The sequence below is a fragment of the Pipistrellus hanaki genome (assembly GCF_964339955.1).
Source record: "Pipistrellus hanaki genome assembly, chromosome: 21".
In the NCBI taxonomy this organism is placed as follows: domain Eukaryota; kingdom Metazoa; phylum Chordata; class Mammalia; order Chiroptera; family Vespertilionidae; genus Pipistrellus; species Pipistrellus hanaki.
Genome location: NC_140523.1, coordinates 2,776,977 through 2,790,823, shown reverse-complemented (window position 1 = coordinate 2,790,823; position 13,847 = coordinate 2,776,977). Strand labels below are relative to the sequence as shown.

General features: G+C 59.4%; 1 protein-coding gene across 1 annotated transcript in view; it reads right to left on the bottom strand.

The window, feature by feature from the left end:
* Positions 1–4,274: 4,274 nt before the first annotated feature.
* Positions 4,275–13,847, bottom strand: part of CHD2 (chromodomain helicase DNA binding protein 2) — a 69,169-nt gene continuing 59,596 nt past the window's right edge. Inside the window, 5 exon segments of the mRNA XM_084869005.1 lie at positions 4,275–7,426; positions 8,594–8,831; positions 9,220–9,424; positions 10,519–10,618; positions 11,737–11,915. Of these exon segments, the coding sequence (XP_084725131.1) occupies positions 7,084–7,426; positions 8,594–8,831; positions 9,220–9,424; positions 10,519–10,618; positions 11,737–11,915 (1,065 nt within the window). The 3' untranslated portion in view covers positions 4,275–7,083.

The following is a 13,847-nucleotide window of genomic DNA, read 5'->3' as shown; positions in this document are numbered from 1 at the left end:
ACATCCGCGCCCATTTCACAGATGAAGAAACGGAGGCTCGCTGCCCGTGGACCTGCCCAAGATCCCTGAGCACGGGCGGGGCCTGCTCTCAGCACTCAGCGCCACGGGGCTGAGGGGCCGCCCGGGGGGGAGAGAGAGAGAGAGAGAGAGAGGGAGGGAGGGAGGGAGGGAGGAAGATGAGAGAGAGAGAAAGAGAGAGAGAGAGAGAGAGAGAGAGAGAGAGAGAGAGGGAGGGAGGAAGATGAGAGAGAGAAAGAGAGAGAGAGAGAGAGAGAGAGAGGGAGAGAGAGGAAAACGAGAGAGAGAGAGAGAGAGAGAGAGAGAGAGAGAGAGAGAGAGGATAAAGAGAGAGAGAGAGGAGAGAGGGGAGAGAGAGAGAGAGAGAGAGAGAGAATTGCGAGGAGAGAGAATTGTGAGAAGATGGAGAGAGAGAGAGAGAGAGAGAGAGAGAGAGAGAGAGAGAGAGGGGGGGGGGAGAGATTAAAGACAAAGGAGGGGGCCTTTGTAGGAAAGCAGGCCAATGCTGGGGTGAAAAGAATTAGGACGTGGGGGCGGGGGGGGGGGGGGGAGGCAGGAGTGGGGCTGGTGGGAGGGGTGCCAGGCGGGAGAGGGGGGGTCTCAGGCGGCAGAGGACTCGGCGCTCCAGCTGGCTCTGCCCGCCCGCCCGCCCGCCCGCCCGCCCGCCGCGCTGTGTGGTCCGCCTGGACTTCGGGAGGCTGAGAGGCCTCGTCTGTGAAATGGAATTAGGAGGGCCTGCCTCCCAAGGCCCTTCCGGAAACCCAGTGAGCTCATGCTCTGAACCCGCCTGGCACCTGGGCGCTGGGGTGGCCCCCCCTCCCCGCCCCGTCTGAGCCTGCAGTCAGTCCACAGCCCTCTCTCGTGACCACTGGTGCTGGGGGAGGGGCGCGGGCTACTTCCCATCCTCTTATGGAGACAAGTCCATAAACAAACACATGACTGCCGAAGCCAGTGTGGCTCAGTGGATAGAGCGTCGGTCTGCGGACTGAAAGGTCCCAGGTTCGATTCCGGTCAAGGGCATGTGCCTTGGTTGCGGGCACATCCCCAGTGGGGGGCGTGCAAGAGGCAGCTGATGGATGATTCTCTCTCATCGATGTTTCTAACTCTCTATCCCTCTCTCTTCCTCTCTGTAAAAAATCAATGAAAATATATTAAAAAGAAAAGAAAATTCCCTTAAAAAGAGTGAAGGCGAGGGTGGGCCTGCAGCACTGGAGAGGCCTGGGGCTGCCCCCCAAGTGGGAGGGGGCAGAAGCCTGTGCACCCCTGGCTGGAGGAGGGGGGGGTCCTTCAGTCCTGGGAAGCACAGAGCCCTCCTGCCCGGTGGCTGAGCCCCCGAGTGGGCTGGGACTGTGCCCTGGCCTCTGCCCCTCTCCGCGTCCCTGCCCTGCCCTCGGCCACTTCTGCAGAATCAAACACCCAGGCAGGCCATCTGCGGGAGCCTGCTGCCCTCTGCTGGCGGTGTTCTAGAACCACACTCACTCAGGGGATGGAGCTGATGCCCAGGCCACCGCAGCTGCCTGCCTTCCCTGTGACACCCAGGCCTGCCTCCGCCCAGGCCAGCCCCTCCCGCAGCCCGCCCCGCAGCGACCAGCCCCCTGGCCCCCCACCCACCTCCCCGGTCGGTCCCTCTTCCCCGGACCCTTTTTCACCTGACCGTTGTCCTTGGCGTCTTGGGTCTGTCTCCACCGTCCTCCGTGGGTACAGGAGGCGGCTGGTGGATGTGTCTCTCTCATCGGTGTTTCTAACTATCCCTCTCCCTTCCTCTCTATGAAAAATCAATAAAATATATTTTTAAAAAGCCCTAACTGGTTTGGCTCAGTGGATAGAGCGTCGGCCTGCGGACTGGAAGGTTCCGGGTTCGATTCCGGTCAAGGGCATGTACCTTGGTTGTGGGCACATTCTGGTGAGAGGTATGCAGGAGGCAGCTGATGGATGTTTCTAACTCTCTATCTCTCTCCCTTTCTCTCTGTAAAAAATAAAATAAAATAAAAATAAAATAAAAATATATTTTACATATATATATATATATATATATATACACACACACACACACACACACACACACACACACACATACATACACACCTCATGAACCACAGAACCAGAGTCACAGAAGCATGGGACAGAGGAGGTAAGAGATCAACCCAAGGACTTGGATGCAATGGACACAGAAAGGAGAGGAGTGGGCAGCTGGGGAGAGGTCAGTGGGGGTGAAGGGGGGAAGGAGACTTATGTAATCATTTAAACAATAAAGAATTCAATTTTTTTTTTAATTAAAAAAACAAAAAAACCTCATGGAACCTTGAAGCTGCCTCCTCCGTGTTTGCAAATGCCGACAAGGCCATCGGCCCAGCCAGCCACGCACAGGGAGGGACCACAGGGGGCGCCTCACAGCACCCCCAGCCCTGCAGCCCCCGCAGGGCCCATGTGGTCAGCGAGACCCGAGCTTCGTTAACGGGTTAATGACCGCGCACTCTTCATTCACAGAAGAAGGGGAGGAAGGAGAACCTCTGTAATCTTCCCAACAATAAAGAGATTTATTTATTTGTTAAATGGCTAAAAAACACACACACACACACAGAGAGACCATGCGTGTGACCCCTCCCTCCAGGGGCCGCTGGCCCTGAGCAGCCGATGATCCTTCTTCTGTCTTGGAGGTGAGAGGCCCAGGCCATGGATGGGCTGGTCCACATTCCCACACAAAGCCAAGGTCACACGGCCGCGGAGCAGGCGGGGGGGCCTCGGGGGGCCAGGTCTCTGCAGGGAAGAGGGCTGGGCCGTAGGGCCCCTGCTCCTTTAAGAGCTGCGGTCCTCCGGGCTCGGCTGGCACAGGGCAGGGCCCTGCATGTCATTCGGTGACCTTTCTGTTGGCACAGGAGGGCCTGCGTCCATGCCAGACGTGCGAGGCCCGGCCCGGAGCGGAGGGGGGGGCAGGGAGGGCGTGCGGGGAGCCCACTGCTTCCAGGAAAAGGCGGGCGTCCGGGCGCTGGCAGGAGTCCTCCGTTGCTATTGCAGATCCTCACAAGCCGAGGATGGTGGCAGCACTTGGCTCTTAACGCTGCGGATTGCAAAGCGCCTGGACCTCACCTCTCCTCCCCTCGGGTCTTTTATTTTTTTTTTCCTCTTTTGTTCAATCCTCACCCGAGGATATTTTTTCCATGGGAGCGGGAGAGGGAGAGACGGAGAGAAACATCGATGGGAGAGAGATGACACATCGACCGGTTGCCTCCAGGACCCAGGCCACGGGGAGGAGCCTGCTGCCACCACCGAGGTACGCATAGTACGTTCCCTTGACCGGAATCGAACCCGGATCCCTTTGGTCTGCAGGCCGACGCGAGTCTATCCACTGAGCCACACCGGCCAGGGCTTCTTGGGAAGTCTTTTCGCTGAAGAACTTACTACATGCAGTTAAACCAAACCCCCGGCTCTCCTCCGAGCCCAGGCCCCGCGCACAGCCAGGTCTCCTGGGCGTACCGAGGAGGAGGAGTGCCACAGAGATGAGGGGTTTGGTGCCCAGGCCCCTGAAGTATCAGAACCCGCCCCCCTCAATACCCCCCCCCCCCCCCCCCACACACACACACACAGGTCTGGCAGGCTTCTAGCTAGCCCCCACTCGGCCGGGATCCCCACCCGTCTGGCCCCGCCGGCAGGCGCTGGGTGCCAGATTGCTGGAGCTAACATCGGTGTCAGTGTTTCCGTTATAAAACGCTCGCTCTCCCTCCGAGAACATACAACCCGACTGTTCGGTCGCCCTCGGGGCCGGGCTGCGGGCTGGCAGGCGCCGTGTTTTGGTTTCCTACGGAGGGGGCTGGGGGACACGTGTGGATAGGCCCCTGGTCACCTGCGGGGCCCCCCACCCCCCAGGCCAGGCCATCTCGCCGAGGGAGGGGTGCAGGCGACTGTCAAGGGCTGCTCAGAGGCTGACCTCAGCCTTGGCCACTCAGAAACCCACGGTGTGCGGTCTCAGCCCCACCAGCAGGGGGCGCTGTGCGGAGAAACACACACACACAGACACACACAGACACACACAGACACACACACACACACACAGACACACACACGTGTGTGAAAGGCTCCATGTCACGCCGTCCAACAACCCGCACGACCGACCGACCGACCGACCGAGGGGAGGGGGGACGAGGTGCGGCCCAGGCCCCAGGGCACCCCGACGCAATGCATCATGGTCGTCCGGGTTCTCAAAAAAATCCCAGGGGACCCCTTGTCACGTCCCAAGAAACCAGAAGTGCAGCCGTGTGACAATGTAGGAAAAAATTTTTAATACATACTCTATAAACAACATTATGTACATCGGAAATCACCAGGACTGTGTGGCATTTCTCACAAATATAAATTAATTACTGTTGAGTCAACAGGTTTGAAAAGTCCACAATTTTACAAGGGGAAAAAAAAAAAAAAATACACCGCCTGTCCCCCCAACAAAAAGGGGCGCAGGCGGACTAAGCAGCCTGGACTGCGGCCCCCCGACACCTCGGGGGCCTGGGCCGGGTTTGGTCTGCGGGGTTTCCCGATGTGGCCATCAGACACCGGCGAGAGGGGGGCATTCAGTGTTGGGGGGCCCGCCTGCAGCGGGAGGGGAGGGCCTGGCCCCCCAGGAGGGTCTCGGAGCGACAGGAGGGGGGTCTGGGCCATCAGGCCCCCCCCCCGTCCCCCAGGGGCCTGGCTGTCTCTCCAGGGACTGTGGGCTCGGGGTCCATTCCCAGGGTGACGGGAGGCCTTGTGAATCCTTGGTTAAGCTCGGGTTTCAGGGAGGCTAGCTCCTTCCTCCTCCTCCTCCTCCTCCTCCTCCTCCTCCTCCTCGATCCGAGTTACTTTCTCCCAGTTCTGACGTCGGTCAGAGCCGGGCGCCATGGAAACCGTCCTCACGGCCTCTCCCTCCACAGGGAGGGAGGTCCCCCTGCACCCCGAGGGCCCGGCCTTCGCGCTGACCCCCGTCCCTGGATACCGAGGGGACACCGCGATCCGGGCTCCGGGTAACACTGCTGTGGCCAACACTGCCCGCCCCTCCCCCCCCCCCCCCCTCTCTCCCTCTCTCTCTCTCTCTCTCTCTCTCTCTCTCTCTCTCTCTCCATCCTATGGCACTCGGCGTCCTCCGTGCGGGCGGAGGGGGTTCCTCTGTCCTCATGATGTGACACGCAGGGCCTCCGCCGGCCTCTCCGCGGTCAAAGGGAGCATCGACGTGACCCCGTGACCCCGTGACCCGCGAGGAAGGTGCTGGGGCTCATCCTCTGTCCGCCCCCCTCCAAGCCCCCCCATCACTCAAGGCCCTGCAGGCCAGCCCCACCTCCCTCTCTGGGGCGACCCCAACACGGGGCAGGGCTAGGACTGTCGGCAAGGAGCTGCGGGCGGAGGTGGCCATGGCAGGGACCTACCTACCTACCTGTCCCCCTCGCCCCACCGGGCGGTCACAGCGCCTCCTGGAGGATGGCTGCAGCCAGGGCCTCCCTCCCGGGCATCCTCAGGCTCCGCCTCAGGACGCGTGGCACACACCTGGCGCCAAGAACCCCAACTGGGTACCGGGAGGCGGTCAAAGGGCCCGGACTCTCCTCTGGGACCCGCCTGGCCAGGCCTGGGGTGCTCCGGCAGCAGGAAGCCATGGCCACAGGAGCCACGTGGACCACGGGAGCCACGTGGACCATGGGAGCCACGTGGCCACGGGAGCCACGTGGCCACGGGAGCCACGCCTGCTCCCCTGGGCGGGACACAACTCGGGGGGTCGTTAGCAAAGGCCTCAGGGGTGCTGCGGGAACCAGGCGGGTGATTCCAGGAAGCCCACAGGCCAGGCCCGGAGGGTAAGCTGCGCTGCGCATGCCCCACGGAGGGAGGGGCTCACGGGCCAGGCGGCCACCCTGTGTCCGTCCGGGAGGGCCTTGGCCGTGCGAACAATACCGGCGAGCTGCTGGCAGGAGAGGGGACAGAAGGCCCGGCTGGGGGACATGACGGGAGCCGCTTAACGGACACGGACACCTGCCTCCCGGCCCACGCCCGTCCTGGGGAGACACGACTCCGTATACCTAGCTGATCCCAAGCTACAAGACACCGATTCGGTTCCAGCGGCGACACGGGCAACCACCTACTTCTGCCTGCCCCCCCCCACCCCTCCGCCCCACACGGTCCCGGGAGCCGCGGCTGCCCTCCTGCCATCGCTTCTTTCGAGGGAACTGAAATGCCACCGGCAGATGCTGACCCAGCGCAACCAGGACCGCACCCCCGCCTGCTGGCACTGCCGCCCCCAGCGAGCCTGGTCCCACCTGCCCGGGACCCGTCTCCCGCCAGCAGGCCTGCCTCTGCTCCCCTCACCCCACCCCCGGGCCTCCCCCGGGGTTCGACTTCCTGTCCCGGGAATCGGAACCGTGCAGGGACACGGTTCCGGCCACAGGCCCCCCACCCCGCCAGCCCGCCCGCCCCCACCCCGGCCAGACCCGACCTGCCCCGGGCCCAGCCCTCGAGGCGGCCACAGCAGCTTTGAAATGTACAGACAGCGTGGGAAAATTAGTGTTTGTTGGGGGGGAAGGGGCCGTGGGGAGCTGCCCCCCTCTCCCAGTCCCCCCCCCCCCCGGCCCCTGCAGCGTGGGTCACGTCAAGAGGCCCAGGGTGTCACCTGTCCCCAGACCACATTCAAGGGGTGCACCTGCTGCTGCTCCCCGGGAGCTTCGAGTCCTGTGATGCTGCGAGGCCCCCGCTCCCATCAGCAGCATCGTCTGTCACCGCGACAGACCCGCACCCCACGCCCAGCCCGGCCGCCCTCAGCGCGGACCCCGCGCCCTGGGCCTCGGCCGTGACCCTGACCGTGAGCCATTCGCGCCTAAGACCCCTTCCTCTCTCCGCTCTCGGGGGGGAGCACAAAAGTCACTCTTCCTCCTCCGAGCGCCCCACGGTGGGAGGCAGGAGCAGGCCGCAGCGGGTGGGGTGCCCCAAGCAGGAGGGGCGGCCGGACCGAGCCCCCCGCCCCCCGAGGCGCCCCCTGGAGGCGCCCCCGGGCCGGTGAGCTGGCAGCGGTGGCAGCAGCGGCGGCTCAGACCACCATCCTCCGGGCCCGGCTGCCCTCTATGTCTTCCGCACGCCCCAGTTGTAGTCGGGGTTGTTCTTCTGCTCCAGGGACCTCTCCAGGGGAGACCTGTGGTCCAGGGGCGACTTGGCGTCGTGGTGGGGAGACTTCTGCGAGGGGGGCGAGCGGGGGTCGGGGGCGGCGGGGTGCGGCGGGGGCGGCGGCTGCTTGTAGTCCCCCGGCTTGTCCGTGTGGAAGGGGCGGTAGTGGTCCGATGAGGGGCCCTGGCCGTGGTAGCCCGCCGGGGGCCGGTGGTCGGACATGCGGCGGAAATCCTGCTGCTGGTGGTAGCTCTGGGGCCTGAACTCGTCCGACCGCCGGCGCTTGGAGTCGTGGTGGTGCCTGCGGGGGGGACGCGGGGTCAGCCGGAGGCGCGGCCGGGTGCCCCCCGATCTCCCCCCTCCCATCCCCCCCCCCCCCCACACACACACACCCCTTCCTGGCCCAGGGCTCGTCCTCGGGCGCCCACTTCCAAAGGACTCACAGCGAGTGCTCTCGTCACCGGGAATCAATAACAAATCAAGAACGATAACCGCCCCCCCCAGTCTGGCTCAGGGGTTGAGCAAAGACCTAGGAGCCAGGAGGTCACGGTTCGATTCACGGTCAGGGCACCTGCAGGCTCGATTCCCAGCAGGAGGCAGCCGATCAATGATTATCTCCGATCGTTGATATTTCTCTCTCTCTCTCACTTGCTCTCCTTTCCTCTCTGAAAGCAATATATATATATATATATATATATATATATATATATATATATATATCGCCAAAACCGGTTTGGCTCAATGGATAGAGCGTCGGCTTGGGGACTGAAGGGTCCTGGGTTTCGATTCCGGTCAAGAGCATGTACCTTGGCTGCGGGCACATCCCCAGGCGGGGGTGTGCAAGAGGCAGCTGATCGATGGCTCTCTCTCATCGATGTTTCTAACTCTCTCTCTCCCTCCCTTCCTCTCTGTAAAAAAAATCAATAAAACATATTAAAAAAAAAAAAAGACAATCCAGTTCAAAAACGGGTGACAGACTTTGGTCTGCATCTCTCTAAAGTAGGGGTGTCGAACTCAATCAGAGAAGGGGCCAAAATCTAAAATCCAGCCTAAATCGCGGGCCGAATGGTTTACTGAACAGTCATAAACTGACAATGTCATAAACTGACAGCGGAGTGCAGTGATGACAGCGCGGTGCGGGCCACACTGCAAGGCCTGGCGGGCTGGATTTGGCCCGCGGGCCTTGTGTTTGACACACGTGCTCTAAAGAGATGATGCCATCAACATCCTTAATGAACGCGAGTCGTTAGAGAAATGCAAACCCAAAACCACAACCAAGGTGCCCAGTGGCACAGACGTTTGCTCCATCCGGGGACCCCCGTCTGGACACACGGGGAGACACACACACACACACACACACACACACGCACGCACACACACACGCGTGCACGTGTCGCCTGCCCCTCCCCCTTTACAGGCGGCGGGGCTCCCGGCGGGAGCCGGCGCGGGCCCTGGGCCCTGGGCGCACCTGTCGTAGTAGTCCCGGTGTCCCCGGTGGTCCCGGTCGCCGTACTGGTCGTACGGCCTCTTCCTGGACAGGCTGTTGGGCCGGTAGCCGGAGCGGTGGCTGTCGGTGTGCCGCCGGTCCCCGTAGTGGTGGTCCTTGTACCAGTGCGGCTCGTACGGGTGGTGCCGGTCGCTGCCCCAGGGCGGGTTGCTGTTGCCGCCGTAGCTGAACTTCCTCTCCCGCTGCCAGTCCCCTCGGTCTGCGGGGAGAGAAAGTGAGGTGTGGTGACCGCGAGGGATGACCAAGTTTCACTCCCGTTAAACAGACATCCCTCTGAAAGCTTAAGAACTGTTGCTTCTTTTCTTTTTTTTTTTTTTAATATATATCTTATTGATTTTTTTACAGAGAGGAAGAGAGAGATAGAGAGTTAAAAACATCGATAAGAGAGAATCATCCATCAGCTGCCTCTTGCACACACACCCCCTACTGAGGATGTGCCCGCAACCAAGGTACGTGCCCTTGACCGGAATTGAACCCGGGACCTTTCAGTCCGCAGGCCGATGCTCTAGCCACTGAGCCACACCGGCTTCGGCGATAAAGGACTGTTCTATTGTCGCCTCTGCTAGCGGGTCCCGCTCACCACCTACCTGCGTTGAAGTGCCTCTTGTTGGGGTGGCTGTAGCTGTCCCTCGGGTGCCCGTGAGGGCCGTGGGAGGAGGGCAGGTGGGACTTCTGCGGGTGGAGGCCGTGCGGGGCGTGGGACTGGGACAGCAGGGAGTCCCGGCTGGAGCCCGAGGCCTCGGGTCGGAATGGCTTCTTACCACCCATCACGTCATCCTTCTTCTTCTGCTCCTGGAGGAAAGGAGGACACGGATGCTCTCGGGGTCTGTCTCAAGGACGGCGTCAAGGTCACTGCCTTCAGGGGTCCCCTCTGGCCCCTGCTGGCCTCTGACCTGCCATCTACGACCTTCTTCCCACAACCAGCTCACCTGTCCCGCTGAGCTCCCACGGGGATGGCCGGGCCAGGGGTGGGGAACCTTTTTCTCCGCCGAGGGCCATTGGATGTTTGTAACATCACCCTAGGGCACATGTGTCAAACACAAGGCCCGCGGGCCAAATCCAGCCCGCCAGGCCTTGCAATGTGGCCCGCACCGCGCTGTCATCACTGCACTCCGCTGTCAGTTTATGACATTGTCAGTTTATGACTGTTCAGTAAACCATTCGGCCCGCGATTTAGGCTGGATTTTAGATTTTGGCCCCTTCTCTGATTGAGTTCGACACCCCTACTCTAGGGCGAGACAAAACTGCCCACTTAGCCAAAACCGGTGTGGCTCAGTGGATAGAGCGTCTGCCTGCGGACTGAAGGGTCCCAGGTTCGATTCCGGTCAAGGGCATGTACTTGGTTGTGGGCACATCCCCAGTAGGGGGTGTGCAAGAGGCAGCTGATGGATGATTCTCTCTCATCGATGTTTCTGACTCTCTATCCCTCTCTCTTCCTCTCTATAAAAAAAATCAATAGAATATATATATATATATTTTTTTAAAAAGAAAATAATGGCAAAGATTAAATAAAAGGCACTTTAAATTAAAAAAAAAACACACACACAAAAAAAACTACCCACTTAAACATCAGCCTGCTCTGCTTGGTCACACATTTCATTCACTCGCCCCGGAAGCCTTGGCAGGGCCAGACCCAATGATGTTACGGGCCTTCTGCGGCCCGCGGGCTGGACATTCCCTACCCCCGGTCCAGGCCGACTGCACTGACAAGAACCTGCAAGAGCACGTGTGTGGGCTGCTGCCTGTCACTGCACAGTGAGGGCAGGGACCCAGCGGCCCTCTAACCCCAGCAGCCACGGCTCTCCGATCCCCTCGGGAGGAAGGGCTTTTCCAGTGTAACCGGTGCCTGTCCGCCTGAATGAACTGGGATTCTGTGTGTCTCTTACCTCCTCTTCTTGCGACCTCTTCTTATGAGCCATCTTGTACAGTTTATGCAACTTCCGGGCATCGAATTCTGTAAACTTGGAAACGAAGATCCACAGGTTCCTAAAAAGACAACAACAGTTCCGGTAAGTTACAGAATTTACAGGATAAATTCTTCTTCTCTTCTGACAGATGGCAAGCTACTGAGCGCTGGTATGGAGTATCGCCCCCAAGTGCAGACATCAAGGGGCAGAGAGCAGTTCTCCAGGTCTTGGCCTCCATGCTCCATCTTTACGCGCTGTCAGTGCATCTGAGTCCGGAGCCAGGCTTCTGTCTGTGTGTGCATGTATGTCTCTGCGTGCATGTGTGTATGTCTAGGTATCGCACTGGCACCCAGCACGCAGGTCCCGTCCTCCTCCACCTTCTGCACTCTGGACCCGCCACGCCCCAGCTCAGGGCCCACATGCAGATGGGTTATCTGTGCGGGCGCATGCCCGGGTTGCGGGATCCATCCCCAGTAGGGGGCCTGCGGGAGGCAGCCAGCCGCTCAATGGTTCTGTCTCCCTTGTTAATGACTCTATCTCCCTCTCCTTCTCCCTCCCTCTCTGAAATCAACAAAAATGTGGAGGGGGAAAAAAATCTATTTTTAAAAATTAATTAATTAACGATGTCATCCAATCGATGCAAAAGACGGGTCCCGGTGGAATGGACCATTTTGGGAAAGTAGAACTGAAGCCTATAGGCATGTGGCCAAAAGAGGGCTTTTGTTGGGTGGGTGTGGAAATCTCATTGGGTGGATATGTCATCTTTACTAGATGAAAACAAAGCAATGCAAGTGTGCACACACACACACAGAGACATACACACACACAGAGAGACATACATGCACACATACACACAGGCACACACATACATGCACACACAGACAGGCACACAGATATACATACACACATGCACAGAGACATACATGGACACTGGCATACACGCAGGCACACGGGTATACATGCACAAGCACATGCACGCATGCACGCACACACAGACATATGCATGTGCACACATACATGCACACACAGGCATACGCACAGGCACACACATACATGCACACAGAGAAAGGCACACAGATATACATACACACATGCACGCAGAGACATACATGCACACACAGACATACATGCACACACACACACACACACACACACACACTATCCAATCGAACCGGGCACCGGGAGGCCCGGGCCTACCTCCGCCACAGCTTGATGTGCTCCTGGTCGGAGTAGGCTTTAAGGCACTCGGCGATGCGGTCCCCGATCTTCAGCAGGCAGTTCCGCGTGTGCTCCAGCTGCTCCTGCACGCTCAGCCCCTTGTCCGGCTTGTCCAGCTGCTTCAGGGCCTTCTTCACCGGCCTCATCCTCTCCTTACACTGCAACAGCAGGGAGGGCGGGGACGTGAGGCCCCCTGTGGCCGGGATGCGCCCCCCCTCGGCCCTCTGTGCCCCGAGTTCCCGGAGGGCGCACAGCCCACCCCGCCCCGCGCACCGTGATCGCGAGAGAGGAGGGCAAGCCCCGGGGGACGACGGAAGACCAGGAACACCTGACGTGCACATCCCAGCACCATCGCCTGGCGCGAGCGTGTCAAACTGGCGGCCCGCCGTTTGTGTTAAACGGGGCGTGCGGCCCGCCGGCTGCGAGTTTGACACGCCCGGCCTGGAGCCAGGATTTCGACTCCTTACTTGGTCTCTGAAAATGCTGCTGTTTCCTCGTCTCCCAGGGGGAGGGCCTGAGAGTCCCTTAAGGCCTTTACGAAGATCAAATGAGAAGGGAAATTACAGGTCCGGCCTGAAAACCGCCCATCGCTAACTAGCTGGAAGTGCAGTGCAGGGTAAAATACTCAGAAGTCCTTTAGGCTTTTTAAGAAATGAAGGGAGGTCCCTGACGGGTTAGGCTCAGTGGATAGAGCATCAGCCTGCGGACTGAAGGGTCCCAGGTTCGATTCCGGCCAAGGGCATGTACCTTGGTTGCGGGCACATCCCCGGTAGGGGGAGTGCAAGAGGCAGCTGATCAATGTTTCTCTCTCATTGATGTTTCTCTCTCTCTCTCTCTCTCTCTCTCTCTCTCTCTCTCCCTTCCTCTCTGTAAAAAAAAAAAAAATCAGCCGAAACCGGTTTGGCTCCGTGGTAGAGCGTCGGTCTGCAGACTGAAGGGTCCCAGGTTCGATTCCGGTCAAGGGCATGTACCTGGGCTGCGGGCACATCCCCAGTAGGGGATGTGCAAGAGGCAGCTGGTCGATGTTTCTCTCTCATCGACATTTCTAGCTCTCTATATCTCTCCCTTCCTCTCTGTAAAAAATCAATAAAATATTTTTTTAAAAAATCAATAAAAATTTATTTATTTTTCTTTTTAAATTAAGAAGTCAGAAATTACCAAGTCTTTCTGAGACTGGGAAAGGGATCTGAACTCACACTCCTGTCAGGAGCGCAAACATCTACCATGGCCTCTCGAAGAGTAATTCTATGGCATCTAACCAACTGACTTCTAACCAAGTGCCGGGCGCATGCCCAATGCCGCTCCCAGCTCCCCGCTCAAGCCGCGCCCTCTAGAGAAGCTCTTACGTGGGGCCCAAGAAGAATATTTACAATTTCGCCGCAGCCTATGCGTGGCGGGGTGAGCATCTGTGAGAACCTCACTGTCCGACGACAGGAGAAAAAGATAAAACCGTGGAAAAGGTAACGCGGAGCAAAGAGGGGGGGAAAGCCGTTACAGAATGCAGGCAGTGCGGCACTTCCCACCGTGGGGAATAGTCCCACATGCTGTCATGGGCACTCGCCGGCTGCGTGGGAGGATGGGCCAGGGCCCGGACCCTCGGGCCAAAACGCCTGGGTCAAATCTCTGCTCCGCATCGCAGCTCTGTGAGCCCGGACGAGCCCCTTAGCCAGGGGTCTTCAAACTACGGCCCGCGGGCCACATGCGGCCCGCAGAGGAGTCTGATCCGGCCCGCCAGGTTTTTTGGGCAGTGAGCGCAGCCGAGGTGTTACAGTAGGAATTAGTAGTTCGTATAGTCCGGCCCTCCAGCTCTCTGAGGGACCGTGATCTGGCCCCCACTTTAAAAAGTTTGAGGACCCCTGCCCTTAGCTCTCCCCACCTTATTCTTCAATATGTGGAATGGAGCGGACTGCCTGCGTCATAGGATCATCGTGGTAAAAAAAAAAATACACAGGACGCACAGGGAGAACGCCCGCCCGGCTGCTTGCGGGAACGATCTCGGTCTTGAGAGACGTTAAGTAGCGGAAGTCTAAAGTCCCCCGAGAGGAGGATCGTGGAACCTAGAACCCCAGTCACCTCTGGGAAGGGACCGA